Source organism: Mixophyes fleayi, chromosome 9 (assembly GCF_038048845.1).
Source record: "Mixophyes fleayi isolate aMixFle1 chromosome 9, aMixFle1.hap1, whole genome shotgun sequence".
NCBI classification, from domain to species: domain Eukaryota; kingdom Metazoa; phylum Chordata; class Amphibia; order Anura; family Limnodynastidae; genus Mixophyes; species Mixophyes fleayi.
Window position 1 is genome coordinate 625,730 of NC_134410.1, and position 18,717 is coordinate 644,446.

At 42.3% G+C, this 18,717-nt stretch overlaps 1 protein-coding gene across 1 annotated transcript; it reads left to right on the plus strand.

Moving 5' to 3' along the window:
* Window positions 1-4,618: 4,618 nt before the first annotated feature.
* Window positions 4,619-16,810, plus strand: LOC142101434 (uncharacterized). Its single transcript, XM_075185896.1, has 8 exons — window positions 4,619-7,272; window positions 7,596-7,712; window positions 7,910-7,977; window positions 9,254-9,331; window positions 10,598-10,647; window positions 10,718-10,853; window positions 10,930-11,013; window positions 16,487-16,810. The coding sequence occupies exons 1-8, from the start codon at window positions 7,047-7,049 to the stop codon at window positions 16,808-16,810; spliced, it is 1,083 nt and encodes a 360-aa protein (XP_075041997.1). The 5' UTR covers window positions 4,619-7,046.
* The last annotated feature ends 1,907 nt before the right edge of the window (window positions 16,811-18,717 follow it).

Consider the following 18,717-nt stretch of genomic DNA (forward strand, 5'->3'; position numbering starts at 1 on the left):
ATAACACACACACATGATGTATATACAGGGGACACACATACAGTGATAACACACACACATGATGTATATACAGGGGACACACATACAGTGATAACACACACACATGATGTATATACAGGGACACACATACAGTGAATAACACACACACATGATGTATATACAGGGACACACATACAGTGATAACACACACACATGATGTATATACAGGGGACACACATACAGTGATAACACACACACATGATGTATATACAGGGACACACATACAGTAATAACACACACACACATGATGTATATACAGGGACACACATACAGTGATAACACACACACATGATGTATATACAGGGACACACATACAGTGATAACACACACACATGATGTATATACAGGGACACACATACAGTAATAACACACACACATGATGTATATACAGGGACACACATACAGTAATAACACACACACATGATGTATATACAGGGACACACATACAGTGATAACACACACACATGATGTATATACAGGGACACACATACAGTAATAACACACACACATGATGTATATACAGGGACACACATACAGTAATAACACACACACATGATGTATATACAGGGACACACATACAGTAATAACACACACATGATGTATATACAGGGACACACATACAGTAATAACACACACATGATGTATATACAGGGACACACATACAGTAATAACACACACATGATGTATATACAGGGACACACATACAGTAATAACACACACACATGATGTATATACAGGGACACACATACAGTAATAACACACACATGATGTATATACAGGGACACACATACAGTGATAACACACACACATGATGTATATACAGGGTGACACACATACAGTAATAACACATATATGATGTATATACAGGGACACACATACAGTGATAACACACACACATGATGTATATACAGGGACACACATACAGTAATAACACACACACATGATGTATATACAGGGACACACATACAGTAATAACACACACACATGATGTATATACAGGGACACACATACAGTAATAACACACACATGATGTATATACAGGGACACACATACAGTGATAACACACACACATGATGTATATACAGGGACACACATACAGTAATAACACACACATGATGTATATACAGGGACACACATACAGTGATAACACACACACATGATGTATATACAGGGACACACATACAGTGATAACACACACACATGATGTATATACAGGGACACACATACAGTGATAACACACACATGATGTATATACAGGGACACACATACAGTAATAACACACACATGATGTATATACAGGGACACACATACAGTGATAACACACACATGATGTATATACAGGGACACACATACAGTAATAACACACACACATGATGTATATACAGGGACACACATACAGTGATAACACACACATGATGTATATACAGGGACACACATACAGTGATAACACACACACATGATGTATATACAGGGACACACATACAGTGATAACACACACATGATGTATATACAGTGATATGATCCTATACAGGGACACACATACAGTAATAACACACACACATGATGTATATACAGGGACACACATACAGTAATAACACACACACATGATGTATATACAGGGACACACATACAGTGATAACACACACACATGATGTATATACAGGGACACACATACAGTGATAACACACACACATGATGTATATACAGGGACACACATACAGTGATAACACACACACATGATGTATATACAGGGACACACATACAGTGATAACACACACACATGATGTATATACAGGGACACACATACAGTAATAACACACACACATGATGTATATACAGGGACACACATACAGTGATAACACACACACACATGTACACACTGTACCACACACCGTGCTCTCTGTGGGCTGCACCCATGTAACACACTTGTCTACAGACACAACCATCTGTCTAGACCCGCAATGTAGACAATGACACTTACTGCAGTGTGTAAACGACAGGACGTGTCCCATATCCTCAGCCTGCGTGTGACACCCATACAGACCCCCAGGCCGGCTCTCATCTCATGGTGGGGACCCCCGGGGGGCGCACTCACCGGGGTACACTCAGGGAGGAGGCACACTCAGCGCAGGAGCCACACTCAGAGGAGGAGGCACACTCAGCGCAGGAGCCACACTCAGAGGAGGAGGCACACTCAGAGGAGGAGGCACACTCAGGGAGGAGCGCAGGAGCCACACTCGGAGCAGGAGGCACACTCAGCGCAGGAGCCACACTCAGAGGAGGAGGCACACTCAGAGGAGGAGGCACACTCAGCGCAGGAGGCACACTCAGAGGAGGAGGCACACTCAGGGAGGAGCGCAGGAGCCACACTCGGAGCAGGAGGCACACTCAGCGCAGGAGCCACACTCAGAGGAGGAGGCACACTCAGGGAGGAGGCACACTCAGGGAGGAGCGCAGGACCGATACAAAGGATTGGGGAGGGGGAGACTTAGAGGAAATGATGTATCATCCGTCATATAATAAACATATCTCCTCATCATCAGGGCTCCACACATGAAGTATCATGGAGAGTATAGGAGAGATATAGAGACGATGTATCAGTAGAATATACATAGAAACAATGTATCACTAAAAGAGCCATAGAAACAATGTATCACTAGAATATACATAGAGACAATGTATCACTAGAAGAGATATAGAGACAATGTATCACCAGAAGAGATATAGAATCAATGTATCACTAGAAGAGATATAGAGACTATGTATTACTAGAATATACATAGAATCAATGTATCACTAGAAGAGACATAGAGACAATGTATCACTACAATATACATAGAAACAATGTATCACTAGAAGAGACATAGAAACAATGTATCACTAGAAGAGATATAGAGACAATGTATTACTAGAAGAGATATAGAGACGATGTATCACCAGAAGAGATATAGAGACAATGTATCACCAGAGGAGATATAGATTCAATGTATCATCATCATCATCATCATCATTTATTTATATAGCGCCAACATATTCCGTAGCGCTTTACAATTGGGGACAAACGTAATGTATCACTAGAATATACATAGAATCAATGTATCACTAGAATATACATAGAATCAATGTATCACTACAAGAGATATAGAGACGATGTATCACTAGAATATACATAGAGACAATGTATCACTAGAAGAGACATAGAGACAATGTATCACTGTTACATTGTTTCTCCTCCTTGCAGTGTTTATGCTGCTTTCTTCCAGTCACTTTATAGCTTATATCCCATAATTCCATGCGCTGCCTCTCTCTGGGCTTGTGGCTTTATATGTAGCTGTATAAGGGCTCGGACACTATAAGTGTAAAGTGTTATCAGCCTGTTCTGATGGCCACCCTCCAGCATAGTGTACCATGTACTTAATGAGCACCCTCACAATACGTCGCTGAGCGTTAACGTGGCTGAACTCTGCAGGCAATACTTAAATTAACACAATGTGGCTGCTTGTCATAGAATGATTGCGCCCCCCCCCAAAGAACAATTAGCCCCAAGCTGAAGAGCATTAGGACTATTCCCGCACCCCCGGGGCGGTAGCCAGGAGTTAATCATGTATAAAATAGATACAAATAATAATTTGCCTGGGGCGGACTTCGTGACCCAGTATGCCCAGGCTGCAAGTGCCAAGGACACCCGTAGCTGCCATTGTATTCTGGCACTGTATGGAGCTCTGGCACTGTACGGAGCCCAGGGCCTGATGGGACTTGTAGTACACCTGAAAAAAAATGTAAATAAAGGTCACACAGTTTTGCAAAATACTTTATTTGAAATCTATATTCCCCTAAAGCACCATCTGTGACCTTTCACCTGGGTCAGGGCTGGTATTATATATATATATATATATATATATATATATATATATATATATATATATATATATATATAATTTCCACCTATGTTGATGGTGCTAAACAGTTGGGACTGAGATACAACACAGATGCTGGTCATACTTTAAGCACTAAGACCATATTTATACATAATTAGAGGCAGATATAAGTTAAACTCTGCAGTAATATAAACGATATAATACAACAACTAGAATAAACCTGAGATTTTAGTGCATGTTTTGTGGATGTCCACCGACCGCCTCTCATTCACTAACACTAATAATTCTATAATATGGGACTTGCCTCATTTAGTGACTCTAAACAACAAGTAGTCCTGGCAGGAACAAGTCTGATCTGATTATAAACAGCTATGGTTAGATGGGAGGGAGGGGTGCTGGGCCAAACCAAGACTGTCAGGTTGTGTATCAATATGATCTTAGTGCTTAAAATGTGCACCTGCATCTGTTTATGTGTGTGTGTGTATACACACATACGCACACACACACACGCGCACACACACAGACGCACACACACACGCACACACACACGCGCACACAGACGCACACAGACACACACACATACACACACATACACACGTACTTGTTTTTATTGCATCGTGAGGACCCATGTCTGGAACATGGCGTATAGAGACACCTCTTTCCTAATGCCCTCTCCATCCACACTCCCGCACGCTCCCTGCGCTCAGCCAATGATCGCCGCCTCTCCTCCACTTTGATTACTTCTTCCCACTCTAGAATTCAAGACTTCTCCCGTGCTGCCCCCCTTCACTGGAACGACCTCCCTCGCTCCATCCGTCTATCACCCAATCTGTGCTCCTTCAAGCGGGCTCTTAAAACTCACCTGTTCCTTAAGGCCTACCAACCATCCACTTAACCTCTCACCTCTTCTGTTTCTCCCCTGGCTCCTCTTCTCTCCCCGTTGCTTCACTGGCTCCCTCTTGTGCCTGATTTTGTTTACCCTCCCTTAGGATGTAAGCTCGTATGAGCAGGGCCCCTCTCCCCTCCTGTCTCCATACCTGTTCTTCCGCTCCGTCTTTACAGTATTTGCCTGCCTGGAGTTTCTGAAGTTCTGGTACTTTGTGTTTATTGTTCTGTATTGTTTTACCCTGTATAGTCTACTGTTTGTACCATGTACGGCGCTGCAGAAACCTTGTGGCGCCTAACAAATAAACGATAATAATAATAATAATAATGCCCTGTGGACAGAACAATCATAGGGGTAGGTGTAGGAGCGGTTTGTTGCCAGTTACCACATGAGATTTACACTTTGACTTTGCATAAAGTACTGACACGGACTGCATGATGGGGAAAGAGCTCATGTATTCTGACTGTCTGAGGACAACCACATTCCCGCATACATAAATTAACTAATAATAACAATGGTAGGGAAAGTTTTGTGTATCCTGCCCGTCTGAGGACATCCGCATGCCCACTTACACCGACACTTAGCCATGGAGGCCACAGACCTGTTCTACCACTGTGTATCACTTCAACAAGTTTGTTCCCTCTTTAGAGCTGTTATATGATTCTTTATGTAGAATTTCACCCCCGACCAGTCCCGATCTTTGAGTATGGTTGGTTCAGCCATGAGGCACGCAACACAGTCTCATTTTCCGGGCACCCAGCATGACTGTATAAACCTCATTAGGTGTTTCTCCACCGCCTGGACGTCCTCTCTGTCCCAGAATTTCCTCTGCACTTCTTTGGAACTGGAAGCAAGTAGAGTGGTCCATTATGGCTCCGTAAAATACAGAGAAGGTAAAGTTCTTCTGCCTAGCAAAACTGTGTGCTACACCTACCTGTGGAAGCCATGGCTGGACACTGGTCCCGTGTTGCAAGGTCCATACACCGCCTCTATTCTGACGTGGAAGTGTCGACTAAACGCTTGGCCACTTGTCCCTCTGTCACGGGGTATTTGCTCATCATCCATCATGTCGCTCTGTTGCTGGACCAGTTCTGAAAACAAATAGATATGTAAATGACCGAGGTAAAAGTCAAAAGCATATATCAGATACCAGATTTTCCACTTACCGTCCGGATCAATGTGCATCTTGTCCAAATTCTTGCCTTTGAATTCGGCCAGTCTGCCGCTCTCGAGAGCCATTAACAGTTTGCTAATCTTGGCGAGTTGAACGGTACCTTCTGGGAGGCGGTAACACTTCCGGTGCACCCTGATGCCACGCCCAAGGTAGTCTGCCCACTGATCCAGTTCTGTGTCGTTTAGGTTGAGGACCTTCTAGCGAGTGACAATGTGCTTTTGAAGCTTCGTGGAAGACAGCGTGTGGGGGTGCTTGGCCCCGCACTCTCGGGCAAACAGTCGTATGCAATCAGAGCCTCTGAAGTGTGACAAGGCAGCTGGTCTGGCGAACATGTAGACATTCTTACTATCCACTCCACATGTGTCGCGCTTGTCTGAGAGAAGTTCCAGTGTAACTTTCATGGCTGGTGGCAGCAGGATGGGGACTGTTTTGCCTCGTTTCCCTCGGATTTCAATGCGAGTGAAGTTCCGGCAGAGCTTCCTCTCAACCTCGGAAAGTGCTAGGGACACATCTCCGTGGAGGTCCGAGGTATCTCTTGAGGAGAAGGTTGTCAGCAACATTTTTGAAACTTCCCCTTCACTTCTTCGATTGAACAAGATCAACTGTGCCAGGGTGACTTTTGCAAGTAGTGCCCAGTGGTTAACCGTAGGCTTGGTGGATTGTTCCTATTCGAAGATGTGCTAATTACATGCACCGTTCTTTCGAGTGCTTGGGGAATTTCAGGGCCCAGGCTACGTCACACATATGTACACACACACACACACTCACATTTATACACGTGTGCACACACACACATATATATATATAGACACATATATACATACACACACGCATACATATATATATATATATATATATATATATATATTATACATAATAAATGGCTGATTTCATGTTGTATGTGCTAATGTGGATGTTAGACTCTCTGAGGATCCATCAGTAAGATCCGTCCCCCATTGCATGGATGTAGAATGTGGCACTCGGCTCCTTACACCTCCACGTTACTTTCTGGTCAGCAAATATCCATCTCCAGCCTATAAGAGGAGCAGGACACAGACAGCAGACAGCGATGGAGTCACACAGTCTTCTGGATCCTCAGGGCATAGGGAAGAACGCCCAATTCTGGGTGTGCATCCGCCGCACACTGTTAATCCTCTTCTGGACATCATACGCTCTGATCGCTGTTGAAGTCGTTGTACTTGTTGTACGAGCGTATGAACCCCCACCCAGGGCAACATGGTATCAGCGATCAGTGCTCTGTTACAACACAGGACTGCGCCACGGAAATCAGACTGGTGATTTATCTAGAAATGTCTCTCCTCTGTGTCCTCCTTCTACGGTACTGACTCACACAGAAACAGAATCTGGAGCAGTCACTGCTAAAACGTGAAGCATCATATAGGTAACAGAAGAGGCAACATGACGCGTTTTGAGCCATAAGCGCTGGAAACGCGTTGGTCCTGCTGTCTAATCCTTGTGATGTCTCAGGTTGTACCATGAAGTTGGTCAGTCACTGCTGCTGATCCCTTTCTATGTGTGTCGGGATCGTCCGTCCTTCTCTTGCCCTAATGTCGCCACATTCCCTCAGTAACCGTCACAAGTGTCTTGTGTCTTACAGAGGTGAGACGAAGGATCCAGGAGGTGTCTATGTTGGGGTGCGGGGGCCTAATTCTCCCCCTGGAGGATGTGAAGAACCTGAATGTGAGGAGCCTGGTGTCTGAGGGACAGTGGAGCAGTGAGTTACCCATGTGTCACTGCTGACAATATAAACCTTTATATATATTATTAATAATATTACTAAGCTGTGACAAGTTACGCAGCGTTATACAGTTAATTCTCTATCACACCTGCACTAACCACTCAGTATGTTTTCTATAATCACATTGACCCCTCCCCAGTATTGTATCCCTGACCGGTGCTCCCACATTGCAGGTCTTCATATTATGCTGGAACTTCACATACTCAATGAGTATAACAGCAGCCAAATCAGGGAGCTAAAGGTAAGAATCTACTTCACAATACATGTTTAATTCTGTGCTATGTGAGATATATTCTGTGCTGCGTGTGGTACGTACTGTGCTCCGTGTGGTTCATTCTGTGCTGTGAGTGGTGTATTCTGTGCTGCGCGTGGTACATTCTGTGCTGCGCGTGGTACATTCTGTGCTGCGCGTGGTACATTCTGCTCTGCGCGTGGTATATTCTGCTCTACGTCTGGTACATTCTGTGCAGCCTGTGGTACATTCTGTGCTGCGTGTGGTATATACTGTACTATATATGTTATCTTTAGGGCTATTTCATGCCACATAACAAAAAGAAGTTGATGGCAGCTGTACTTTTTTTATAGTGTTTGCTCCCGTGGTGTTCCGTTTTGGAATGCTGCATGAACAAGATCTGTCAGAATGCTGGATCAATGAGTACAGACTTGTCTTACTGAGTCCTTACTCGTCTCTTGTCTCAATATTCCCAATTCATCTCATGTCTCAATGAGTCGTTACTAGTATTATTTCTTACTAGTACTATTACTTTACTAGTACTATTACCTTACTAGTACTATTACCTTACTAGTACTATCTTGTCTCAAATAACCCTTACTCTTCTCTTGTTTCAATCAGTTCATACTCTTCTCGTATCAATTAACTCTTAATTAGTTTCTTGTCTCAATGAGTCCTTATTTGTCTCTTGTCTCAATGAGTCCTTATTCGTTTCACTAGCAGCATGTGATACTCTTTCATTCAACTGAAACTTTATGTACATTTTGACTGTTTTATTGTATCTTGCTGTACAAGGCGCTTGTAGAGACACAATGGGGCAGAATCAATTCTTAAAATATCTGCAAGAGGTGCCTCCGGAACGGCTGCAAGACCCCTTGTGCGGATATTTTTTACCTCTGAGTCTTGTGTCTCATAGAGGTGTAAGCAAAAATGAGTGTTACTTTTTAACGTAACACCGGCAAAAATGTGCGTAGCAGGAGCATCGCAGACAAAAAAATCTGCCCCAATAGGTGACTGTATTATACTGATTATCTGATAGTAATGTCTATAGTCTAGGTAGTGTGATCCAGGATAACTGAGTGTATAGAGGAAGAGATATCACTGGGTGACAGTGACTGCTGTATAGGACACTTGTAGAAACATAGTGAACTCGCTTATACAGTGATTCCAAATCAGTAAAACAGTTTGCGGTGTTTAGGAAAATATCATTTATTTGTGACATCACCAACAGCTCTGTTATGTCTGAGACAATTCGAGACATTTTCCTTTAATCTGATTTGCACAGGACGCAGCCAAAAGTTGGATCAAGGACGGAGTATCTGGATTCCGCCTGTCTGGGGGGCAGAGAGAGGCTGTGATAATGGTGAGGGGACAGGAGGATTGTGTGACAAATATTAAAGGGAATAGGAATATTCCTGAGTTAGTAACAATTTGTTTGCTCAATCTATTTTTAAAATGTATCCCAAGGATTTAAAACAATTTCAGATATTGAACACATTTTAAAAGAATGTTACATTATATTTTTGATGTCTATTTTATTTTATTAGAAACTGTAACTAAATGAAAACAATGTTAATTCGGTGATTAACCTGTGATAAAAATAAATATAATTACTAGTATTAATAAAGAAGAATATATCACTGGTATCCAAAAATTTGCAATTAATAAAGGGAAAAGGCAACACTGATAAATAAATAAAATCACACAGCATAGATTGACACAATTATAAGTCGCTGGTAAATAAGCGTTTGTGGGTTTAGTAATTGTGTCAATCTGTGCTGTGACTCTAGATATACATGTTGATATTTATATGTCTTTTTTTTAAAGATGATATAAATTAATTAAGCTGGATGAATCTTGCAGATGATTGGTCCAGTGATTATGGTGAAAGTGTTTAATAATTCTTATAAGTGTTAATTAACTCTGCTGAATGAAATATGATTTACCATGAATAAAAATCACTTTGTATATAAAAGACCTGAAAAATACAAGGCGGCTTTCAGAGGAGTTTCTGGCTTGGAGACAAAATAATGGTTTTCTAGTACAGAGTGAAGTTTGCAGACCGGGATAGTTAACTCTCTATGAAGATTGGCAAAGTCCTGCAGCCGGAAGATTGTTTTACATATCTTTTTTTATATTTAGCGAGCGTTTTTTTTACATATAAGATGCAGCTATTTATCTTTTAAAAGTGGTAAATGGCATTAGTCGCCCAGCACGGTGGCTCAGTGGTTAGCACTTCTGCCTCACAGAACTGGGTTCATGAGTTCGATTCCCAACCATGAGTGAGTTCTCTGTACGGCGGTGCGGAATTAGTGGTGCTATATAAATAAATGGTGATGATGATGATGACTAGTTGTACATATAACTACTGGGCTGTCATTATATAAAGTTTCAGCTGCGGTATATTTAGGGGCTGAGGATCCCAGTTGTGGGCTCTCCGTGTGTTTGTTTTGGTTAAAATCAAGTGAGATGTTCAGACATTTTATACACCTTCTATCAGATGCATTGTTGGTAATGGGTATTTATTGAGTTGTAATTACAACATATACAAAACATTTTTACTTTATAATCTGCAGCACTTGTGCCGATTTTACACCTCTAATTCTATTTGTTTTTCCATTTGCCTCAGGTGTCGGATCTTCTCCATGAGGAACTGGAAAACGCTACCGACGAGGAAAGGTGACGGCCTAATATCACACAATGATGTCACTACACAATATACATGATAATAACACAGCTCTACACCTAGGATCATTCTGCTTCCCCATTGGCTGTGTGATGATACCGCCATCAATAAGACTTTCCTCCTTCACACCTGCCCCTTACGTCACTGGAACCTGAGGGATGTCCCTGAGAGGTCAGAGGTCATGCAGATCGCGTGGGAGGTGAGAGGTCGCTGTGCGGAGAAGAAGAGGGGACATTTTTGTACTCAGAGTGACGGACTCTTTCCTGTCTCTCTAGGTGTCACCCTGGGATGATTCTCTGGGAATACGGCAATTTATGGCAGTTACCCAGCCGGGAACTGTCATCTTGTCACTCAGCCAGGTGAGTCATGGTGTAGTCTGAGGGAGGGGCCCGCACTACTATCCGAGCGACGATGGATGGAAGGGCCCATAAAACACTATATAGTCATGGCCAAATGTTCTGAGAATAAGTATTGGTTTTCACACAGTTTGCTGCTTCACTGTTTTTAGACCTTTTTGTCAGATGTGTCTATGGTATAATGAAGTAACATTACAAGCATTTCATAAGTGACAAAGGTTTTTATTGACAATTACATTAAGTTTATGCAAGGAGACAATATTTGCAGTGTTGACCCTTCTTTTTGAAGACCTCTGCACTTCACCCTGGCAGCTGTCAATCAACTTCTGGGCCACATACTGACTGATGGCCGCCCATTCTTACCTAATCAATGCTTGGAGTTTGTCAGAATTTGTGGGTTTTTGTTTGTCCACCCAACTCTTGAGGACTGACCACAAGTTCTCAATGGGATTAAGGTCTGGGGAGTTTCCTGGCCATGGACCCAAAATTTCCATGTTTTGATCCCCCGAGCCACTTAGTTATCACATTTGCCTTATGGCAAGGTGTCCATCATGCTGAAATAAGCATTGTTCATCACCAAACTGTTCTTGGATGGTTGGGAGTGTCAGGCGCCGTCCTGCATCTGCCTCCATGCGATGCCGGCGTCCCATTGCTAAGGTACGCTATTATCCGTTCTATTCGCATGCCGAGTTTGGCAACCGTTGCATAGCAACTTGACGCTGTTCCTGTTTACCATCCGTAAGCACCCACAAGGCACAACGGTCCGTCGCCCTGCGAAAAGTCAGCGATTGGTTGCGGTTTTCCCAACGATTGTGGCAGCACCTGTCAGGGATCTCTTTCCTCTATTTAAGGAGCTCACTGACGCCATTTGCTTGCCAGAGTATTTGGTCTTCAGCCTTGCTCCAGCGTTTGTTCATTTATTATTAACTATTTGGATTCTGACCCCGGCTTGTTCCTAACTTCTCCTTTGGTTCCTGATTTTGGCTTAGAGTGATTCTCGGTACTGACCCGCTTCCTGACCATTCTCCTGCTCCTGATTTGGCTATATCCGTTCCTCTGGTTCTGACCCGGCTTGCTGACTATTCTTCCATCCTGCATGCTGGTGGGCTGTCACCGCTGCCTCAATTGTTACCTCTCCAGCTGATACTGAGGGCCGCGACCTGCACGTCCCTTGCAGCGAAATCCATACTTGCGGGGGTCCCTGGTGAAAACTAGGGGCGTGTTAGACTCTGCGCCTCAGTACTCAGTAGCGGCAACTGCTGGCAGGTATCACCAACTCCATATTCGTGATTGTGACAGGGAGAAGTTGCTCTTGGAGGATGTTTTGGTACCATTCTTTATTCATTGCTGTGTTTTTATGCAAAATTGTGAGTGAGCCCACTCCCTTGGCTGAGAAGCACCTCACACATGAATGGTCTCAGGATGCTTTACTGCTGGCATGACACAAGACTGATTGTAGCGCTCACCTTTCCTTATCCGGACAAGCGTTTTTCAGATGCCCCAAACAATCTGAAAGGGCATTCATCAGAGAAAATGACTTTACCCCAGTCCTCAGCAGTCCAATCCCTGTACCTTTTGCAGAATATCAGTCTGTCCCTGATGTTTTTCCTGGAGAGAAGTGGCTTCTTTTCTGGCCTTCTTGACACCAGGCCATCCTCCAAAAGTCTTCGCCTCACTGTGCATGTAGATGCACTCACACCTGCCTGCTGCCATTCCTGAGCAAGTTCTGCACTGGTGGTGCCCCGATCCCGCAACTGAATCAACTTTAGGAGACGTCCTGGTGGCTGCTGGATGTTCTTGGGCGCCCTGAAGCCTTCTTCATGACTATTGAACATCTTTCCTTGAAGTTCTTGATGATCTGATAAATGGTTGATTTAGGTGCAATCTTACTAGCAACAATATCCTTGCCTCTGAAGCCCTTTTTGTGCAAAGCAATGATGACAGCACGTATTTCCTTGTAGGTAACCATGGTTAACAGAGGAAGAACAGTGATTTCAAGCACCACCCTCCTTTTAAAGCTTCCAGTCTGTTATTCTAACTCAATCCGCATGACAGAGTGATCTCCAGCCTTGTCCTCGTTAACACTCTCACCTGTGTTAACGAGAGAATCACTGACCTGATGTTAGCTGATCCTTTTGTGGCAGGGCTGAAATGCAGTGGAAATGTTGTTTTTGGGATAAAGTTCATTGTCATGGCAAATTGTCATCATAAAAACTGAGGCAGCAGACAGTGAAAAATAATATTTGTGTCATTCTCAAAACTTTTGGCCATGACTGTATAATGTCCTAATGTCCCCATGATACCCCCATACTGAATACTGGCTACCTCTTACCTGTGAAGCTGCTACATGTCTATGATATGCTGGTAGTGTAGAAATACCCAGAATATCACAATCAAACGCCACATTCAGAGTCTGAGGAGCAGGAGATGCCACCTGGGGCGCCCACAGAAGTCACACTAGCCAGGCTTGTACACCCGAAAAATGACTGACAGATGTCACCTTCTTATTGATGGGGTCATTATCAAGTAATTTGCCAAAATTTGGGGCACAATGCAATATCAGGCCCCTTACCCCAAATACCGCAACATGTGTGTCCGTAGAACAGAAGATTGCATTATACACAGCACCCAGGAAATAGAGTCCTTCTGATACAACTTATATACACCCCGCTTTATATATATATATATACCCTGCTTTATATATACCCTGCTTTATATATACCCCGCTTTATATATATACCCTGCTTTATATATACCCCGCTTTATATATATATATATATACCCTGCTTTATATATACCCCACTTTATATACACCCCGCTTTATATATATACCCTGCTTTATATATACCCCACTTTATATATACCCCACTTTATGTATACCCCGCTTTATATATATATATATATATATATATATATATATATATATATATATACCCCGCTTTATATATACCCCGCTTTATATATACCCTGCTTTATATATACCCCGCTTTATATATACCCCACTTTATATATATATATATATATATATATATACCCCCGCTTTATATATACCCCCACTTTATATATACCCCCGCTTTATATATATATATAGTATATATATATATATATATATATACACCCTGCTTTATATATACCCCGCTTTATATATATATATATATATATATATATATATATATATACCCTGCTTTATATATACCCTGCTTTATATATACCCCGCTTTATATATATACCCTGCTTTATATATACCCCCGCTTTATGTATACCCCCGCTTTATATATATATATATATATATATATATATATATATATATATATATATATATATATACCCCTTATATATACCCCGCTTTATATATACCCTGCTTTATATATACCCCTGCTTTATATACACCCCCGCTTTATGTATACCCCCGCTTTATATATATATATATACCCTGCTTTATATATACCCCACTTTATGTATACCCCCGCTTTATATATATATATATATACCCCCGCTTTATATATACCCTGCTTTATATATACCCTGCTTTATATATACCCCGCTTTATATATACCCTGCTATATATATATATACTCACAGTAAGTCTTTCCCAGCATTAATAATATGACCCCAGCGTGAGCACCACCAGAGCTAACACTTATACCCCTCTGCTCTCCGGAGGGGACCAGGATCCCAGATCAGTATAATGATAAATAGACTAATTTATATTTCTTCCCATTTGTGATATTAAACATTAAACAAAATGATAATGTTTACTTTTGTTATAAGAAAAGTTTCATTGATGCTCATAGATCAGGGTTTCCTCGGGACCCCCCTAACAGGGCAGGTTTCCAGGTGACCAGTGAAATAATTATACCTCCTGTAGATCTGTTACAATGTGTCAGTCAGTAATGGATACACCTGTGCTCCAGCAAGGATATGTGGAAAACATGCCCTGTTAGGGGCGGTATATCTCCCAAATAGACACCTCCGTTCTGCACAAGATCTACGTCTCTCTTCCACTCTAATCACTTCCTCCCATTCCCGGTTACAGGACTTTTTCTGTGCTGCACCCACTTTGTGGAATTCCCTCCCACGCACAGTAAGACTATCCTCTAGTTTTCAAACCTTCAAGTGTTCTCTGAAAACCCACCTCTTCAGACAAGCTTATAATATTCCTCAACCAGCATCTGAACCTCCCTAGGTTACCTTATTACCACCCTCTATACAGCTAACACAAGACAACAACCCTCTGACAAACTTTACTATGTGACTGATCATACAGCCAACACAATACTTTGTAACCTTTACATTCTAGCTGGACAAATATTCAATAATGATGTAGCACTTACCCTTCATCATCATCATCATCATTTATTTATATAGCGCCACTAATTCCGCAGCGCTGTACAGAGAACTCACTCACATCAGTCCCTGCCCCATAGCAGCTTTCAATCTAAATTCCCTAACACACACACACAGAGACTAGGGTCAATTTGATAACAGCCAATTAACCTACCAGTATGTTTTTGGAGTGGGGGAAGAAACCGGAGCACCCAGAGGATACCCAAGTAAACACAGGGAGAACATACAAACTCCACACAGATAAGGCCATGGTCGGGTATCAAACTCATGACCCCAGTGCTGTGAGGCAGACGTGCTAACCACTGAGCCACCATGCTGCCCTTGTGCATCTAACCATTGTCCTATAGATTGTAAACCTGTGAGCAGGGTTCTCTTACCTCTCTGTCTGTGTGTATTACCCAGTATTGTTTTATTACTGTTTGTAATGATACTGACGACCCCGACACGGATTAAGGCGACTTGAGGATTCCGAAGAAGGACTACCCCGACCTGAAAAAAAAGACTACTTATCAAGATCCAGGTGACTTCATGTGACGACGCGATCTCTTGCTGACTGTGGAAATTGGCATCATGTGAAACCGTGACTCCTCTTAAAGCGGTGATGGACGGACTCAGCTGTCATTCATGTAATGCAAGTATTAGTTTAGTGGTTAGGGGTTAGGGTTAACCTTACCTTTACAAGCCGGACCCAGCTTTTAAAGGTAAGGTTAACCATAACCCTAACTCCTAACCCTAATACTCCTAACTCTAACCCCTAAAATAATACTTGTATTACACGAATGACAGTCGGGTCCGTCCATCGCCGCTTTAAGAGGAGTTGCGGTTTCACAGGACGTCATTTTCCGCAGTTGGCAAGAGATCGCGTCGTCACATGAAGTCCTTCTTGGGAATCCTCATGTCACCTTAGTCCCGGTCGGGGTCGTCAGTGTCGTTAATAGGTACTAGACCTGTTAGGGGGCCCTGAGATAGATAATAATATAATATAGATATTACATGTTACTGCTGTACATGCCATTCAAGTGCCCCCAGATGATCTTACATACAACACAGGGATCTTGTTAATGAGCCAAGGAAAATGTAAAGATATCTGTATCTGGGAATTACCAGTTCATATTCTCTCTCCCTACAGTCACAGCCTCCCCCGCCCTGGCTCCACCCTTTACTTTTGCTGCGTTTCCAGAACCCCGCCCTCTACGCCGGTCAGCTTCAGGACCTATCTGATAACTCCTCCTACAGCGTCTTATGCCACTGGCGTTGTTCCTCCCTTCTAGTCATAATTAGTCATTGCAATCAGCAACAAACCATCTCTCTGCACATCCCTCACTACGCTCCGAAAGCGCAACTACTACTCTCAACTGGCGGGCAGAGGGGGAAAGGTCAGGCGATACAAGACGCTGTGCTTCTGCCGCCAGGAACAGCGCAGCTTCTACGCCTCACACCTGAAGAATTGTAGATAATAAAGTTATTTGTTATAAACTCTCATCTACGTGTCTCACTGTGTACTGCACCCAACAAGCTCCCATAAGACCCCCATGTGTAGGGACACTTCTGTGTATTAGATGAAACGTTTCCATCTATTTCCTGGTCTCATGTACCCTGTTTCTAGTCTACATCTACTGCAGACTCTTAATTATATATTACACAGCACTGTACAGAGAACATTTCATTATTTCTGTCAATCCCTGTCCCAGGGAGCTTACAATCTATATTCCCTACCACACAGACACTCACGGGTTAATTTCGACACAAGTCATTTAACCGACCAGTATGTGTTCAGACTGTGGGAGGAGACCAGAGAACCTGCAGGAAACCCACAGAGACGGGGAGAACATACAAACTACACGCAGATAGGGCCAATCATGCTAGGGGATTATACCGCATAAAGGTTCTGTATGAGTACCTATAGATTACACACAGACACATATAGACCCTGTATAATCACACACAGATACATATAGACCCTGTATAATCACACACAGATATATATATATATATATATATATATATATATACCCTGTATAATCACACACAGATACATATAGACCCTGTATAATCATCATCATCATCACCATCACCATTTATTTATATAGCACCACTGATTCCGCAGCGCTGTACAGAGAACTCACTCACATCAGTCCCTGCCCCATTGGAGCTTACAGTCTAAATTCCCTAACATACACACAGAGAGAGAGAGAGAGAGAGAGAGAGACCAAGGTCAATTTTGATAGCAGCCAATTAACCTACCAGTATGTTTTTGGAGTGTGGGAGGAAACCGGAGCACCCGGAGGAAACCCACGCAAACACAGGGAGAACATACAAACTCCTCACAGAGAAGGCCATGGTCGGGAATTGAACTCATGACCACAGCGCTGTGAGGCAGAAGTGCTAACCACACATACATACATATAGACCCTGTATAATCACACACTTATAGATCACACACAGATACATATAGACCCTGTATAATCACACAGAGATACATATAGACCCTGTATAATCACACACTTATAGATCACACACACAGATACATATAGACCCTGTATAATACACAGAGATACATATAGACCCTGTATAATCACACACTTATAGATCACACACAGATACATATAGACCCTGTATAATCACACAGAGATACATATAGACCCTGTATAATCACACACTTATAGATCACACACAGATACATATAGACCCTGTATAATCACACAGAGATACATATAGACCCTGTATAACCACACATACATACATATAGACCCTGTATAATCACACACTTATAGATCACACACAGATACATATAGACCCTGTATAATCACACAGAGATACATATAGACCCTGTATAATCACACACTTATAGATCACACACAGATACATATAGACCCTGTATAATCACACAGAGATACATATAGACCCTGTATAACCACACATACATACATATAGACCCTGTATAATCACACACTTATAGATCACACAGAGATACATATAGACCCTGTATAATCACACAGAGATACATATAGACCCTGTATAATCACACAGAGATACATATAGACCCTGTATAATCACACACTTATAGATCACACACAGAGATACATATAGACCCTGTATAATCACACAGAGATACATATAGACCCTGTATAATCACACAGAGATACATATAGACCCTGTATAATCACACACTTATAGATCACACACAGAGATACATATAGACCCTGTATAATCACACACAGATACATATAGACCCTGTATAATCACACACTTATAGATCACACACAGAGATACATATAGACCCTGTATAATCACACACTTATAGATCACACACAGATGTATAATCACACAATGTAAACTGTACTGCTCTTTGCCCCTGTG

What these genes read in the sequence shown, in the direction of transcription:
- LOC142101434 (XM_075185896.1), top strand. Translation starts at nt 7,047, where the DNA reads ATGGAGTCACACAGTCTTCTGGATCCTCAGGGCATAGGGAAGAACGCC. An exon ending in GTCTGAGGGACAGTGGAGCA is followed by an intron (nt 7,713 to 7,909) that starts GTGAGTTACCCA and finishes CCCACATTGCAG; the next exon opens with GTCTTCATATTATGCTGGAA. An exon ending in AACGCTACCGACGAGGAAAG is followed by an intron (nt 10,648 to 10,717) that starts GTGACGGCCTAA and finishes CTCTACACCTAG; the next exon opens with GATCATTCTGCTTCCCCATT.